We start from the raw sequence: 18,064 nt of genomic DNA, 5'->3' as shown, positions 1-18,064 counted from the left end.
TCCTCTGCTTTTTGGGTATGGTCACTCTATGGTCAGTGTTTCTCAGGAATTGCCACTGCTCACCTCAGGTGTATAGACCTGAGTAGTAGCTGTGGTCTTTGTTAGTCAGTGGGGCTCTCCTCTCACCCATAGAAGTTCTCAAGACAGCTGCCACGCTGCTGGGTTTCTCATTCTGAATTTAGTGAGCTTCTGTTGTTGTTACACTGTTTTCCAGGTACAGCCCTCTTGAAGATCCTGCTGATTCCCTAGCTGTGGGGTTTTCTCCCAACAGGGAAACTCAGTCTGGTATCCTGGGGCACACAGTTCTGTTCGTGAAGGTGAGAGGAGGACCCAGCAAGTCTCTGGGCCAGAGGCTGAGTGCTCCGCTCTGGGCCTGGAGAATGTGCGCCTCGGTTGAGTTTGCCACTCTGATTTGGAGGCTGTGCACTCAGCTCTAGGCTAGCAACTGAGCGCTCCTCTCTGATCTTGAGGCTGGGTGCCTCATTCTGGGCCGGAAGCTGTGTGTCCTTGTCTGGGATGGTTGCTGCAGGTGCCACTTTGGTCCAGAGGCTCTACACTCTGATCTGGGCTGGCAATGTGTGTCCCCTTTTGGGCCAGAGGCTGTGCACACCTCTCTGGGCTGGTAACTAAGGGCTCTACTCTAGGTCGGAGGCTTGGCACCTCACTCTGGGCCAGAGGCTGTGTGTCCCAGTCCTGATGGCAGCTGGGGATGCCGCAGGAGGCTGTGTGAGCCAATCTTGGGCAGCAGGTGTGCCCACGGTCCCCAGGACCTTTGTCAGTTATTGACTGGGTGACCTGAGGTGGGTCCCAATTAATTTCCACACCGTAGGCTTTCCTCTCACCTGGCAATCATGAACGCTGGTGTTTTAGGTCCCTGTATTCAGTCTCCTGGTCACTGTGCCAAAACTGCTGTCCCATTCCTCAGACACAGTGTCCTCCTGGCACCCCCATCTTCATTCCCTCCTGCCCAAAACTTTTGATCTACCATATTTCCTGCCTGAGAAAGGGCAATGGTAGCACAGAGTTTGTGAGAGTCACCAAATAATGTCTGATTTGATATAAGGCCCACCTTATGAGAAGGAACCCATATTTGAAAGGCAGTAATCAAGAGCCAGAGGCTAAATAGCCCAGAGAGTTAGGAAAAAACTAAACACAATTGGTCAAACAAACAAACAAAACATAATGATTCCTAAAGATACTCTGCTATACTACTAGATCAGTGCCTCATCCAGTCATCATCAGAGAGACCTCCTCCTGCAGCAGATGTGAACAGATGCAGAGAACCACAGCCAGACATTATGCAGAGAGAGAGTCTAAATTTGAGATCTCCATCAAATCCCTCCACTCAGGGCTCAGGGAATCCTATGGAAGAGGAGGCAGAAAGATTGTAAGAATCAGATGGGATGGAGGACACCAGGAGAGCATTGCCCTCTGAGTGAAATAAGCAAGACTCACATGCCCTCACAGAGACTGAGGTGGTGAGGCCAAGTGTACTGGGAGTGTTGCTTGACAAAGCTCCTGTGCCTGGACACCTTGAGTTGACCCTTTATTGCCCTTGGTGGATATTTCTTCCTGTTAAAGGCCTCTCCCTAAAGGCTAGAGTTGGAATAATGTAACAAAATCTGTTGTCAATAAAAAAGAATGAAACTAACGATAATCCCCTGGGAATAACAGCTATGCAGAAAATTGAGTCTTTCATAGAATCTCATTAGATTTACCGTTAGATTATTAATAAATTATGTTAATACGCATGATATAGAGGATTTGAAAGAAAATGTTAATGGAGAAAACTCAGGGAAAACTTTGGAAGCTGACAAGCTGTAACTGAATCACTTGACTTTCATGTTCAGCTTCAGAAACAAGGCACAAGCATGGATAGGAAAAGATTTTGATCATGATATTGTTGACAGACCTTGGTACCTTCCTGAAGGCAAAGTAAGCAGTCTTAGAGATTTTGATGTTCTTCTATCCTTACATAATAGTAATAAAAATAGGAATTGTATTGAAACAAGGATTCAAGACAAAAATCACAGAGACAAACATTTAGGCTCAGTGAACTGCTTGCCTTTTTGAGCAGACTTGTCAGATCAGAATTTCTTCTAATACTGTACCATTTTAAGAATCAAAAAAAAGTATGGTGGTTTTATTTTAAATATAAAAGAAAAATATATGAAGGAAAGGTAAGATCAACTGAGGGTCAGAAAGATTGAACTTTTGAAGGAAGATACGTTTGATGTAATAGGTGGAAGGAAGTAATTTTCAATCTATGAATTCTGTGCCAACTTGATACAGAATCAAGCTCAAATAGAGTCATCCTGTCCAGCATTTTTGTTTCTTTTGTTCCCATATACTTATGTAGCCAAGGAAAACTGAAGCTATGTAATCAATAATGACAGTTTCAGAGGAAGAGATTTTATGTATAAATAAAGCTTGCAAGAGACACACGTTTTAGAGCAGGGCAAGCCATACCGAGATGGGCTTCCTCTCTGTCCTGTCTCTCATGAAATGAAACTGAATGGGGTCCTGAGTCTGATCCTTCCTTCCCTCAGTGTTCTTGCATCCACTGCACTTCAAGCCCTTCTCTCACCCAAGGATGGACTCCTCTGGCACTGAGGCAGTAAGCACAGGGCCCATATAGACCTATACCAGGTCCTCTGGCTATGAATGATAGCTATTAGCTAAGTATTTTTTATGAGACTCCTGACTTTGAGAACAAGTGGGTCTCTGACTCCTTTGCATGCTTTTGGGACTCTTTACTTAATCTTGGGTTCCCTTATCCAAATTCAATAGTTCCCTTATCCAAAATGAAAGTTGTTGATTCATCTTATTATATTTTATTTGTTATGTTTGGCTGTTTTTTATTAGAAGCCTTTCTTTTTCTATGAGAGATAGAAAGGGAGTGGATCCTGAGCAGAGGGGAGGTAAAGAGGAAAACAGGAGGAGTAAGGAAGGGGAAACTATAATCAAGAAATGTTTTATAAGAAAGTAAGCTACTTTTAATAAAACACAAAAAAGAATTAAGGAACATGAATCTTCAACGGTGAGGAAATAAGGTTGTAGTCAGAGGGAGTGAGAAGGGTTGTGTCTTGGGTGACACGAATATTGGCATCAACACAGGACCCCAGAAAGTTTGCTGTGTGACTTCAGTTCAGGCTACATTTGTGGAGTCAGAGATCACGAAAATTATCTTTCAAGGTTTCTGTTCCAGCCTAGCTAGTAAACTTTGTTTTGTGTTCTCTATCTTTTCCCGAGCCATTACTCAACTATGGATATTTGAGGACTGTGTGTCTTTTTCTGGCAAGAAATGAAGGGTTGATGGAATAAAAAACAACTGTTAGTTTTATTTCACTTTCCTCTTCTTGGAAATGCAGGAGACTCTAGAATTCAACTATCTCCATGCTCTCCCATGATTGGCCAACACGGGGGGTGGGGTGCAGAAGGCTATATAGTCCTGCAGTGGATGCAGTAAATTGAATCACACTGTGGAAGGTGCTTTTCGCAGGTGAACTACAGTGTGTGGATCCAGTGGACATAGGATTTTCTGGTAAGTGGTCAGGAGCATTCAGATCTAACTTCTAACCTTCACCAGCTCTTTTGTCTAAAGAGCTGATAGGTAACAAGGCATGTAGGAACATGCCCACACAGTGAGCATCCTGAGTTTGAAAACTACAGGGCTTTGATGGACAGGATGATCTTGTAGATGCTGTTTGCCAATCATTCAAGTTGAGGTAGACCTAAGGGAAATGATTTCAGTATTGTTTTTGATAAACACACCCAGGTCATTTACTTGTCCGTTACTCCTCTCCCTGAGATGGTTGTAACAGATGTGTGAGGTGAAGGGAAACCTCTGCAGTGTGTGTGAGGTTTGCTGTATCTCAGGCTCACATTGCTTCCTAGTTCCGGGTCAACTATGTAATTCCCAACATTCCCTATAGAGCTGGCCTGTGAAGAAGAAGTCTTTCTGCAGGCTGCTTCTGAGGGAGCTGACTGTGGAAATCTGTCTCAAGACTGTGTTCACTGTGGTTTTCTTTATAATGAAGCAAGAGTGCTAACCATCTTCTCTGCATCTGTGAGGAACCTGAGCTGTGTCAGGGTTGGTGACAGCTGACATCTGGGCAGGCTTCCTTGTGTGATGCTGGTGTGTGGAAGCCTTCTCATCTCTTGTGTTCATATTCAGTGGGAAAACCTTGCAGACAGGTATTGCATTGGAATCTACATCACAAAACCAGGAGCTAGAACTGAAATAATGGGAGGGAAAACTGAAATGATGAGAACAGCTTCTGTGTTTTCAGGGACATTCTGTCTGTTTCCTGTGGGTGGCTGTTTCCTTTAACAGGAATCCAGGTATGGCATTTATTTAACCAGGTGTAGCTTCTCTTTTAGGACCTTTTCTTCACCCACCCTTTCCAGGCATGTACCCACAGTCAGGTTGAACAAAGTTCTGAAGCTCTGGTTTCCTGCACAGGGGTTCCCATTTGTCTTGTGGAGTGGATAGGAGCTCTCTGTGCAAGACTATGTATGTACTTGTGATCATAAACACACTGTGGTTCTGAGGAGATCCCTGTTTTGCATTAGACTGGTTTGTGCTTTCTTGAGACTCTTGACAGCCACTCACATGAGTGTGGGACTTCAGTTTCACACACACCAGACTGAATTACAGTAATGACCCAAATGTTCACAAGGAAGTCCAAGTGCATTCCTCATGTTCCGCATTCGTTCCCTGATGATAAACCACCATAGACCTGTGTGCTGGTGGTGAACAAGTGAGAAAGAAAAAGCACATTCTGCTACCTGAGGTTCATTATACTGTGGGAGGATGGTAGCGAATAATCCAATTAAAAACACATTATGTAGCTGCAATTGCTATTGGGGAAACAGAGACATAATGAAAGGATGGTGAATAATGGAGGCAGATACAATTTTATATCCCAATGCATATATTCATGCTAAAGCCTCCTTAAATGAAGTAAAACCCAGATAAAGGGGATTAAGTTAATAGCCAATTGGCTACTGGGAAAAGGAAAGGAAGCAGCCACTAAGTACAAAGTCCTGAGATGAGAAAACAGCCTAAAGTAACAGGGTGGTTTCAGTTCAGACACCAGAGGCTCCAGAACCGTAATAATTAAACTCAAAGGTATCTTGTATGGAGGTATCATATGCACTGTATACACAATGAAAATTTCTTGGGGGAAATGGGAATCCTTATGGTTTCTCTCAGAATTGCCTTGACTTGATAGGACTTCAGTGTCAACAGGATAACTCTGGCTGTTTGATCATCCATGTTGTTATAAGAACACGCACAGGAAATACAGTGATGTGGATGACATAATCAAAGACTGAGGAAGTCAGGAAGAAGGTAATGTAGGAGGAATGGTCAGTTGTGAATAGATTTGGAAACAGGGTTTAAGTTTGCAAACTGACTTGATAGGGGTGAGACAAAGAGGAGTTTCACAGTGACAGCAGGGATTTTCTGTTTCCTGAAGTGATGAAGAGGTCCATTGTGCTGCGTTGGGAGGTCTCTTAGGCAGGTTTGTGGAGAATAAAGGGCCAAAATATGAGATCTGAGCTAATTACATACCCCACAATCAAACTCAGGTCCTTAGATCTGGAAGCAAGTGTATTCACCTGCAGGGCCAGGATGCTGGACTTGATATTTATTCTTTTGTGACAGGGTGTTAAGTAGCCCAGGCTAGTCCCTAACTCCCTATGTTCCAAGGAAGATCTCGAAATCCTGACCCTCTTACCTCTATGTCCTGAGTGCCAGCATTATAGGGATCCAAGACCACATACACTTGATAAGATGATGGAATTGAACCTAAGGCCTTATTCATGCTGGGAAATCACTATACCAACTGACCTATACCTGTGGTCACAATTAGATTATTTTGATAAAATAAAAAGTTTAAAAGAAAATAGTAAATCTTGATGGTAACTTGAAGATACTGCAATATTGTTTTGTATAAATGTATTTTAATATGGATTTTAAGAGTAAATTTTTTAATTAAATTTTTATTTTTTATATTAATTACAGCTTATTCGTTTTGTATCCCAGCAGTAGCTCCCTCCATCATTCCTTCCCAATCCCACCCTTCCAACCTCATCTCCTCCCATGCCTCTCTCCAAGTGCACTGATAAAGGGGATGGTACTTCTCCCATTCCCTCTGGCCCTAGCTGATCAGGTCTCATCAGGACTGGCTGTATTGTCCTCATCTGTGGGCTGACAAGGCTGCTCCCCACTCATGGGGAGTTGATCAAAGAGCCAGCCACGTGGAGACCGAGCTGACATGGGCTATATCTGAGCAGGGGTTCTAGGTTATCTAGGTTATATCCATGAATGGTCCTTGGTTGGAGTATCAGTCTCAGAAAAGACCCCGGTGCCCAGATATTTGGTTCTGTTGCTTTCCTTGTGGAGCTCCTGTCCTCTCCAGGTCTTTCATTTCCACCTTCCTTCATTTGATTCCCTGCACTCTGCCCAAAGTTTGGTTATGAGTCTCAGCATCTGCTTTGAAACTCTGCTGGGTAGAGTCTTTCAGAGGCCCTCTGTGGTATGCTCCTGTCCTGTTTCCTGTTTTTTCCTTCTTCCAATGTCCATCCCATTTGCCTTTCTGAGTGAGGATTAAGCATCTTACCCAGGGTCCTCCTTCTTGCTTAGCTTCTTTAGGTGTACAGATTTTTGTACATTTATCTTATATTATGTGTCTAATATCCACTTATAAGTGAGTATATACTGTGTGTCTTTCAGCTTCTGGGATACCTCACTCAGGATGATCTTTTCTAGATCCCACAATTTGCATGCAAATTTCATCATTTCCTTGTTTTTGATTCTTTGAATTGATTTATTTGTTTCTAATTTATTGATTTCAACCCTGCGTTTGATTATTTCTAGCTCTCTACTCCTCTTGGGTATGTCTGCTTTCCCCCCACCTAGGGCTCTCAGGTGAACCGTTATGTTGCTTGTATGAGATGTTTCAAATTTCTTCTTGAAAGCACTTAGTGCTATGAATTTCCCTCTGAGCACTGCTTTCATTGTGTCCCATAAGTTTGGGTATGTTGTGTCTTCATTTTCATTGAATTCTAGGAAGTCTTTAATTTCTTTCTTTATTTCTTCCCTAACCCAGTTGTCATTGAATAGCAAGCAAGTTGTTCAGTTTCAATGTGTGTATAGGCTTTTTGCTTTTCTGCTTTTGTTCAGGTCCAGCTTTAGTCTATGGTGGTCAGATACGATACAAGGGATTATTTCAATCTTCTTATGTCTGTTGAGGCTTGCTTTGTGACCAACTATATGGTCTATTTTGGAGGATTTCTTTGTTTTTAATTGCTGAGTAGTATTCCATTGTGTAAACGTACCACAATTTCTGTATCCATTCCTCAGTTGAGGGACATCTGGGTTGATGTAACAGGTGGAAGGAAATAATTTTCAATCTATGAATTCTGTGCCAACTTGATACAGAATCAAGCTCAAATAGAGTCATCCTGTCCAGCATTTTTGTTTCTTTTGTTCCCATATACTTACGTAGCCAAGGAAGACTGAAGCTATGTAATCAATAATGACTGTTTCAGAGGAAGAGATTTTATGTATAAATAACTCTAGCAAGGGACACAAGTTGTTAGGGCAGGTCAAGCCATACCGAGATGGGCTTCCTCTCTGTCCTGTCTCTCATGAAATGAAACTGAATGGGGTCCTGAATCTGATCCTTCCTTCCCTTGTTGCTCTTGCATCCTTCAAGGGACCTTCAAGGCCTTCTCTCACCCAGGGCTGAACTCCTCTGGGACTGAGGCAGGAAGCACAGGGCCCATATGGACCTATACCAGGTCCTCTGGCTATGAATGATAGCTATTAGCTAAGTATTTTTTATGAGACTCCTGACTTTGAGAACAAGTGGGTCTCTGACTCCTTTGCATGCTTTTGGGACTCTTTACTTAATCTCAGGTTCCCTTGTCCAAATTCAATATGAAAGTTTTTAATTCACCTTATTATATTTTATTTGTTATGTTTGGCTGTTTTTTATTAGAATCCTTTCTTTTTCTATGAGAGATAGAAAGGGAGTGGATCCTGAGCAGAGGGGAGGTAAAGAGGAAAACAGGAGGAGTAAGGAAGGGGAAACTATAATCAAGAAATGTTTTATAGGAAAGTAACCTATTTTTAATAAAACACAAAAAAGAATTAAGGAGCACGAATCTTCAACGGTGAGGAAATAAAGTTGTAGTCAGAGGGAGTGAGAAGGGTTGTGTCTTGGGTGACACGAATATTGGCATCAACACAGGACACCAGAAAGTGTGCTGTGTGACTTCAGTTCAGGCTACATCTGTGGAGTCAGAGATCACGAAAATTATCTTTCAAGGTTTCTGTTCCAGCCTAGCTAGTAAACTTTGTTTTGTGTTCTCTATCTTTTCCCAAGCCATTACTCAACCGTGGATATGTGAGGACTGTGTGTCTTTTTCTGGCAAGAAATGAAGGGTTGATGGAATAAAAAACAACTGTTAGTTTTATTTCACTTTCCTCTTCTTGGAAATGCAGGAGATTCTAGAATGCAACTATCTCCATGCCCTCCCATGATTGGCCAACACGGGGGGTGGGGTGCAGAAGGCTATATAAGTCCTGCAGTGGATGCAGTAACCTGAAACACACTGTGGAAGGTGCTTTTCGCAGGTGAACTACAGTGTGTGGATCCAGTGGACACAGGATTTTCTGGTAAGTGGTCAGGAGCATTCAGATCTAACTTCTAACCTTCACCAGCTCTTTTGTCTAAAGAGCTGATAGGTAACAAGGCATGTAGGAACATGCCCACACAGTGAGCATCCTGAGTTTGAAAACTACAGGGCTTTGATGGACAGGATGATCTTGTAGATGCTGTTTGCCAATCATTCAAGTTGAGGTAGACCTAAGGGAAATTATTTCAGTATTGTTTTTGATAAACACGTCCAGGTCATTTGCTTGTCCGTTACTCCTCTCCTGAGATGGTTGTAACAGATGTGTGAGGTGAAGGGAAACCTCTGCAGTGTGTGTGAGGTTTGCTGTATCTCAGGCTCACATTGCTTCCTAGTTCTGGGTCAACTATGTAATTCCCAACATTCCCTATAGAGCTGGCCTGTGAAGAAGAAGTCTTTCTGCAGGCTGCTTCTGAGGGAGCTGACTGTGGAAATCTGTCTCAAGACTGTGTTCACTGTGGTTTTCTTTATTATGAAGCAAGAGTGCTAACCATCTTCTCTGCATCTGTGAGGAACCTGAGCTGTGTCAGGGTTGGTGACAGCTGACATCTGGGCAGGCTTCCTTGTGTGATGCTGGTGTGTGGAAGCCTTCTCATCTCTTGTGTTCATATTCAGTGGGAAAACCTTGCAGACAGGTATTGCATTGGAATCTACATCACAAAACCAGGAGCTAGAACTGAAATAATGGGAGGGAAAACTGAAATGATGAGAACAGCTTCTGTGCTTTCAGGGACATTCTGTCTGTTTCCTGTGGGTGGCTGTTTCCTTTAACAGGAATCCAGGTATGGCATTTATTTAACCAGGTGTAGCTTCTCTTTTAGGACCTTTTCTTCACCCACCCTTTCCAGGCATGTACCCACAGTCAGGTTGAACAAAGTTCTGAAGCTCTGGTTTCCTGCACAGGGGTTCCCATTTGTCTTGTGGAGTGGATAGGAGCTCTCTGTGCAAGACTATGTATGTACTTGTGATCATAAACACACTGTGGTTCTGAGGAGATCCCTGTTTTGCATTAGACTGGTTTGTGCTTTCTTGAGACTCTTGGCAGCCACTCACATCAGTGTGGGACTTCAGTTTCACACACACCAGACTGAATTACAGTAATGACCCAAATGTTCACAAGGAAGTCCAAGTGCATTCCTCATGTTCCGCATTCGTTCCCTGATGATAAACCACCATAGACCTGTGTGCTGGTGGTGAACAAGTGAGCAAGAAAAAGCATATTCTGCTACCTGAGGTTCATTATACTGTGGGAGGATGGTAGCGAATAATCCAATTAAAAACACATTATGTAGCTGCAATTGCTATTGGGGAAACAGAGACATAATGAAAGGATGGTGAATAATGGAGGCAGATACAATTTTATATCCCAATGCATATATTCATGCTAAAGCCTCCTTAAATGAAGTAAAACCCAGATAAAGGGGATTAAGTTAATAGCCAATTGGCTACTGGGAAAAGGAAAGGAAGCAGCCACTAAGTACAAAGTCCTGAGATGAGAAAACAGCCCAAAGTAACAGGGTGGTTTCAGTTCAGACACCAGAGGCTCCAGAACCGTAATAATTAAACTCAAAGGTATCTTGTATGGAGGTATCATATGCACTGTATACACAATGAAAATTTCTTGGGGGAAATGGGAATCCTTATGGTTTCTCAGAATTGCCTTGACTTGATAGGACTTCAGTGTCTACAGGATAACTCTGGCTGTTTGATCATCCATGTTGTTATAAGAACACTCACAGGAAATACAGTGATGTGGATGACATAATCAAAGACTAAGGAAGTCAGGAATAAGGTAATGTAGGAGGAATGGTCAGTTGTGAATAGATTTGGAAACAGGGTTTAAGTTTGCAAACTGACTTGATAGGGGTGAGACAAAGAGGAGTTTCACAGTGACAGCAGGGATTTTCTGTTTCCTGAAGTGATGAAGAAGTCCACTGTGCTGCCTTGGGAGGTCTCTTAGGCAGGTTTGTTGAGAATAAAGGGCCAAAATATGAGATCTGAGCTAATTACATACCCCACAATCAAACTCAGGTTCTTAGATCTGGAAGCAAGTGTATTTACCTACAGTGTAAACTTGCTGGACTTCATATTTATTCTTTTGTGACAGGGTGTTAAGTAGCCCAGGCTAGTCCCTAACTCACTATGTTCCAAGGAAGACCTTGAGGTCCTGAGCCTTTTACCTCTATGTCCTGAGTCCCAGCATTATAGGGATCCAGGAACACATGCATTTGATAAGATGCTGAGGATTGAACCCAAGGCCTTATTCCTGCTGGGAAATCACTTTACCAAGGGACCTATATCTGTGATCACAATTAGATTACTTTGATAAAATAAAAAGTTTAAAAGAAAATAGTAAATCTTGATGGTAACTTGAAGATACTGCAATATTGTTTTGTATAAATGGATTTTAATATGGACTTTAAGGGTAAATTTTTTAATTAATTTTTATTTTTATATTAATTACAGCTTATTCGTTTTGTACCCCAGCAGTAGCCCCTCACTCATTACTTCCCAATCCCACCCTCCCTCCCTCATCTCCTCCCATGCCCCTCGCCAAGTACACTGAGAGGGGAGGTCCTCCTCCCCTTCCCTCTGACCATAGCTTATCAGGTCTCATCAGGACTGGCTTCATTGTCCTCATCTGTGGCCTGACAATGCTGCTCCCCACTCAGAGGGAGGTGATCAAAGAGCCAGTCACTTAGAGACTGAGTTGACATGGGCTATATCTGAGCAGGGGTTCTAGGTTATCTAGGTTATATCCATGAATGGTCCTTGGTTTAAGTATCAGTCTCAGAAAAGACTCCTGTGCTCAGATATTTGGTTCTGCTGCTCTCCTTGTGGAGCTCTTGTCCTCTCCAGGCCTTCCTCACTTCTTCATAAGATTCCCTGCTCTCTGCCCAATGTTTGGCTATAAGTCTAAGCATCTGCTTTGATACACTGCTGGGTAGAGTCTTTCAGAGGCCCTCTATGGTAGGCTCCTGTCCTGTTTCCTGTTTTCTCCTTCTTGCAATGTCTATCCCATTTGTCTCTCTGAGTGAGGATTAAGCATCTTACCCAGGGTCCTCCTTCTTGCTTAGCTTCTTTAGGTGTACAGATTTTTGTACATTTATCCTATATTATGTGTCCAATATCCACTTATAAGTGAGTATATACTGTGTGTGTCTTTCAGCTTCTGGGATACCTCACTCAGGATGATCTTCTCTAGATCCCACAATTTGCATGCAAATTTCATCATTTCCATTGTTTTTGAGTCTTTGAATTGTTTTGTTTCTAATTTGTTGATTTAAGCCCTGAGTTTGATTATTTCCAGTTGTCTACTTCTCTTGGGTGTGTCTGCTTCCCCCCCCCCACCTAGGTCTTTCAGGTGAACCATTATGAGCTTGTTTGAGATGTTTCAAATTTCTTCTTGAAAGCACTTAGTGCTATGAATTTCCCTCTGAGCACTGCTTTCATTGTGTCCCATAAGTTTGGGTATGTTGTGTCTTCATTTTCATTGAATTCTAGGAAGTCTTTAATTTCTTTCTTTATTTCTTCCCTAACCCAGTTGTCATTGAGTAGCAAGTTGTTCAGTTTCAATGTGTGTGTAGGCTTTTTGTGTTTCTGTTTTTTTTGAGGTCCAGCTTTAGTCTATGGTGGTAAGATAAGATACAAGGGATTATTTCAATCTTCTTGTATCTGTTGAGGCTTGCTTTGTGACCAACTACATGGTCTATTTTGGAGGATTTCTTTGTTTTTAATTGCTGAGTAGTATTCCATTGTGTAAACGTACCACAATTTCTGTATCCATTCCTCCTTTGAGGGATATCTTGGTTGTTTCCAGGTTCTAGCTATTATGAATAAAGATGCATAAACATGGTTGAGCGAATCTCCTTGTTATATAATTGAGCATATTTTGGATATAAGCCTAGGAGTGGTAAAGCTGGATCTTGGTGAAGCACTATTCCTAGTTGTCTGAGAAAACCCCAGATTGATTTCGAAAGTGGTTGCAAAAGTTTACATTCCCACCAGCAAACTGAGGAGGGTTTCCTTTTCTCCTCATCCTCTCCAGCATGCATTGTCACTTGAGTTTTTGATCTTAGCCATTCTGATGGGTGTAAGGTGTTATTGCTAGTTTATACCCCTAATGGAGATGAGTTCCAATTCATGAAAAAGTCAGAAGGAAAGTAAATTTAGGGTTGTATTCCAGAAGTAGAAAGATAAACTGGGTATATACTCACTTATAAGTGGGTGTTAGACATATATTATAGAATAAACTTACTAAAATCTGTACACCTAAAGAAACTAATCAAGAAGCATGACTGTGACTAAGATCCTTAATCCTCATTTAGAAATGCAAAAAGGATGGACATCAGAAGAGTGAAAAAATAGGGAACTGGACAGGAGCCTACCACAGAGGGCCTCTGAAAGGCTCTACCTTTCAGAGATGATGCTGAGACTTATAGCCAAACTTTGGGCAAAATGCAGGGAATCTTATGAAAGAAGTGGGTAAGACCTGGAAAGGACAGGAGCTCCACAAGGAGAGCAACAGAACCAAAAAATCTGGGCACAGGGATCTTTTCTAAGACTGATACTCCAACCAAGGACCATTCATGGATATAACCTAGATAACCTAGAACCCCTGCTCAGATATAGCCCATATCAGCTCAAGATCCAAGTTGGGTCCCAAGTAAGGGGAACAGGCACTGTCTCTGACATGAATTCAGGGGCTGGCTGTCCAATCACCTCCCCCTAATGGGGGAGCAGCCAGCAGTCTGTGCCCCAACATATTTCTATCCATCTATCTGCTCCACCCACCACACCGTCTGAAGAATTTAAGTTAGCCTGGGTGACTCCATTTTGAAATGAGGAGCCATCTGGACTAGGAGCTAAACTCAGGTGCCAGTAAATATCACAGAATGTGCACTTGGCAGAAAACAAAGTTAACTCTCCTAGCAACAACCTTCAGGAAATATCACAAAATAAATACTTGATAGAAAATAGAGACAGTCTCCCTGGCAATAATCAATGAGAAACAGTTGGGAAAATTCTCCCCAACATTCTAGGTGTAGTATAGAAGAATGGCAATTGTGATTATGTAGAAGGTCACCTTGCCCCTATGGCTTTTACCCAATCCTGTAATGTCAAGGAATGAAAACCCCTGCTTGCTGTCATGGAAACTCCCTGCTTGCAGTTCTTCCTTTAAAAGCCCTGCTCATGCAGGGCTCAGGGTCCCACTTCTCTACTGCTGCCTCAGTGAGACTTGGTTCCCAAGTTCAAGCGCTATCTTACTAAAGCTCTCTTGCTCTTGCATCAAGTTGTCTCCTGGTAGTCTCTGAGGGTCTTGTGATCCTGGCACAGCACGTCCATCTCTCAGATCTCTCCTAACTGCCTCTCACCAGAAGACAACACCACACACTGCATACCTGCTCTTTCTCAATTTATATCCTGAATCCTAGACTACACCCTTAAACTGGGCAGGTAAAAGACCTTAAGGACCTTGTCCTACACAGAGACTTACAGGCCACTATGAAAAGTTGAGAATAGGAGAGGTGGTCTTCCCCCAGGAAGCACACACCTACTGTTGTTTCAATAACAGTCACAGGAAATAAAGTAATGTCAATGATATAATCAAAGCTGGAATTGAGGAGGTATTGAAGAAAATAATGTAGGAGGATGATCAGTTGTGAATACACTTGGAAATAGAACTTACATCTTCATACCGACTTGAGAGGGGTGAAACAGAAAGAGGAGGCCCCAGGGTGACAGCAGGGGGCTCCTGTTTCCTTAAGTGGACAGTGAGGTCCATTACGCTGCCATGGGAGGTCTTGTAGTCAGGTTTCTGGAAAATAAAGGGCAGAAACATGAGCTCTGAGCTCATCAAATACCCAACAATCAAACTCAGTTCTAAGGTCTGGCAGCAAGTGGATTCACCTGCTGAGACAGCTTGATGGACTTAATTTTTAATCTTTTGTGACAGGCTTGATGGACTTAATTTTTAATCTTTTGTGACAGGCTCTTAAGTAGCCCAGGCTAGCCTCTAACTCACTCTTTACCAAGAAAGACAGTGAAGTCCAGACCTTCTTAACTCTGTCCTGAATGTCAGAAACATAAGAACCCAGGACCACGTGCACTTGATGAGGTGCAGGGAATTAAACACTAGGCCTTACTTATGCTGGGAAAACATTCTGCCAATTGACCTGTATCTGCACTGCTCAATTAGATTATTTTCATTAAATAAAAAATCTTTAAAAAATAGCAATGGATCTAAATGATGGCATAAGGACAAAGAAACATTGTATTGAATAAATGGATTTTACCAAAGACTTTAAGGGGAAAGAAATTTTGTATTATGGCAGCTTTATATCCCTCAGGAACATGAGTACCATTCATAAAAAAAAACAAAAGGATACTAAATCTAGACCAATTAAAATTATTTCAACCAAATACAAGAGCTGAAGTAATATCAGCTCTTCTGATATCTTCTGAAAACAAAAATTTATGTTGCCATTAGAGTCAGCATTGATTAAACACTCATGTCAACTATCATTCATCATTACTTGTTTTCAGCTTGGAAAACTAGATGTCTGTTGACTAAACTCCCAATCATCAGAAGGTACACACTGAAAGAAGTGCTCACGGAGGGAGAAGACATTGGATTTCATATAAAATACTCCAGTCAGGTGACATAGCACACTGTTTTGACAAATGATGATGCTGCCTAAAACAACCTGTAGATTTTTATAGTATTTCCCTTTCTTAAGTTTTAATTTTTCTGTAATTAAGGGGTTGAGAACTAGTAAATATCTATTCTAGTTTTCTATTTCTGAGATTAACACTATGACCAAAAGCATTTGGGGAGAAAAAGATTTTAGGGGGCTTACACATTATAATCACAGTTCATCATGGAGAAAAGTCAGGGCAGAAACTCAAGCAGAAGCAGAGGCAGGAATGATGGTAGAATGCTGCTTACTAGCTTGCTCCCCATAATTGAATCATTTGTTTAATTTATAACTCAGGACCGCCTGCCCAGAGATGGTGACACCCACACTGGGCTGGGATCTCCCGAATCAATCCTTAATCAAGAAAATGTCCCATAGGCACAACCCAAGTCCAATCTGATGGACACAATTCCTCAGCTGATATTCCCCTTCCAAGAAAAATCAAGATTGTAACTTGTCAAAAAAATTACATGTACAACATACATGAGAACTAGTCAGTGTCAGGACTGAGTCTGAGACATAGGGAACACACTGCTAAGCACAAAGGCGTCTTCTATCTTTGAAACTTACTCTCTTTACTTCTTTCAGTGACTTTTTTGCTCACAGTCATGGGTCAGCTCCTCTCTCGTACACCTAAGAATGACGACAATGGAAGTTTGGAGTCCAGCTTCACTGAATATTTTCAGAATTATAAGCCAGAAAACAAAATCATTTCTGAGGAAACAATCCATTTAATTGAGTTACACCTAAAAAAAGGAAATATTCAGGGAGCAAATTCTGTAATCAATGATGCATTAAAGAATATTGATAATGCCCCAATAAATGTTGCTGTGACAGGAGAGTCTGGAGCAGGGAAGTCCAGCCTCATCAATGCCCTAAGAGGAGTTAAAGATGATGGGGAAGGTGCAGCTGAAACTGGGGTAACAGAGACAACCATGGACATAAAGTCATACAAACACCCCAAAATTAAAAATTTGACATTATGGGACCTGCCTGGCATTGGAACTCTGAAGTTTCCACCAAAAAGTTATCTGGAAAAAGTAGAGTTCAAGAAGTATGACTTTTTCATTGTTGCTTCTTCACAACGACTTACAATACATGAAGTAGAACTTGCCAAAGCAATCAGACTTATGAACAAGAATTACTACTTTGTGAGAACCAAGGTGGACTTTGATCTAGACAATGAAAAGAAGGCAAAACCACGTACCTTTAACAGAGAAAACACCATGGAGAACATTCGAAAATCCTATCTGAAAGTCTTTATAGACAATCAAATTGGTGAACCTCAGGTGTTCTTGATATCTAACCATGATTTATCTGACTATGAATTTCCAATCCTGATGGACACCCTGGTAAAGGATCTTCCTGCTCAAAAGCGACACAATTTTATGCTTTCCCTGCCTAATGTTACTGAGGCAGCCATTGAAAGAAAGTACAACTCTGCTAAGCAGTGTGTCTGGTTGGAAGCCTTGAAGGATGGAGTTTGCTCTACTGTTCCTGTAGTGGGCATCCTTATGGACAGTGATGTGGAAAAGCTGAAGGCAAGTTTAAACCACTATAGAGATCTCTTCGGAGTGGATGATCAATCCCTGGAGTTCATGGCTAAGGAAGCCCAAGTGCCTGTTGAACAACTGAAGAAAAAACTTAAATCTCCTTATTTGTTGGAAACTAACAAAGAGGAAACATTAGGAGGAAAGCTTTTGAAGTATTTGGAGAAATTTGCCTCAGCTAATGGTGGGCTCCTGGCAACAGGGCTTTACTTTAGGAAAAGCTATTACTTGCATTTTTATTTCCTTGACACAGTGACTGAAGATGCAAAAATTCTCCTTGGAGAGGCATCTTCAAAAAACTAGCTCAAACTTGGCTCACCCACAGCTACTGACAACTACAAAACCAAAGAGGTAATATTAGGAACTCATTAGATAAATACCTCCTCTTTTCTTTACATGAGCCAATTAACTGCCACCCTGGCAAAACCTGAGGATTAGGGTCAGGGTTATCAATATGTCAGAACCTGACAATACAACTCTACATTCATGCTTGAATTCACACACACACACACACACACACACACACACACACACACTGAGCTCTGTGTCACTTCTCTACTCCCTTAGAGTAGAGTTCTCTTTTGCAACTTCAACCTCTCGAAATTGTATACAATTATTCCTTCCTTTATGTACATCTTGCCTTTATGTGTTTATTGTGTTTCAGAAGATACACACACACACCTGCACACAGAAACACACAAACACACACATGCACACACACACCTGAGCATTCTCATCCTCAATAAGCCTGTGTTAGAGAGTGATTAGCATGGCCTATAGAGTCTATCAACAGGAAGACTTTAAGACCAAAGTCAAAAGAAACCAGAACCACTGATCATAAGTTTGCTATTAACCAATGAGTTCCTACAATCATCAGCATCCTTCTAGAGACAATAAAGAACACCTATAATTCATTGACAGGAACAGTGCGACATCCTGAGTTCCCCATCTCTGTCATTACTTATCTGGGCTGTGATCATGAAGAATTTCTTTAATCAATATATGACACCATATAATAACACTTAATAAATTGTTGATTACAAAGAGTGTCTGCTGCTGGTATTTGACATTCCCAGTACACCCTTGATATGCTCCTGTTGATTGGTG

At 41.7% G+C, this 18,064-nt stretch overlaps 2 protein-coding genes across 5 annotated transcripts in view; both read left to right on the top strand.

The window, feature by feature from the left end:
• Window positions 1-3,424: 3,424 nt before the first annotated feature.
• LOC110543928 (interferon-inducible GTPase 1-like) lies at window positions 3,425-18,001 on the top strand. Of its 2 annotated transcripts, none has more exons than XM_060377224.1 (2): window positions 3,425-3,544; window positions 15,996-18,001. In XM_060377224.1, the coding sequence occupies exon 2, from the start codon at window positions 16,016-16,018 to the stop codon at window positions 17,258-17,260; it is 1,245 nt and encodes a 414-aa protein (XP_060233207.1). In that variant the 5' UTR covers window positions 3,425-3,544; window positions 15,996-16,015; the 3' UTR covers window positions 17,261-18,001. The 2 variants fall into 2 exon arrangements, with proteins under 2 accessions (XP_060233207.1, XP_060233206.1); XM_060377223.1 differs by lacking the exon at window positions 3,425-3,544 and adding an exon at window positions 8,578-8,692.
• Window positions 8,597-18,064, top strand: part of LOC110543810 (interferon-inducible GTPase 1-like) — a 30,617-nt gene continuing 21,149 nt past the window's right edge. The window contains exon 1 of one of the 3 annotated variants that reach the window (XM_060377227.1): window positions 8,597-8,692. The gene's annotated coding sequence lies outside the window, so the exon portion shown is untranslated. The remainder of the gene's footprint in view (window positions 8,693-18,064) is intronic. The other 2 variants (XM_060377229.1, XM_060377226.1) reach the window with 2 other exon arrangements.

Source organism: Meriones unguiculatus, chromosome 2 (assembly GCF_030254825.1).
Source record: "Meriones unguiculatus strain TT.TT164.6M chromosome 2, Bangor_MerUng_6.1, whole genome shotgun sequence".
Lineage (NCBI taxonomy): Eukaryota > Metazoa > Chordata > Mammalia > Rodentia > Muridae > Meriones > Meriones unguiculatus.
Note: the sequence above shows the minus strand (reverse complement) of the source record. Positions and strands in the feature narration are given on the sequence as shown.

What these genes read in the sequence shown, in the direction of transcription:
- LOC110543928 (XM_060377224.1), top strand. Translation starts at nt 16,016, where the DNA reads ATGGGTCAGCTCCTCTCTCGTACACCTAAGAATGACGACAATGGAAGT.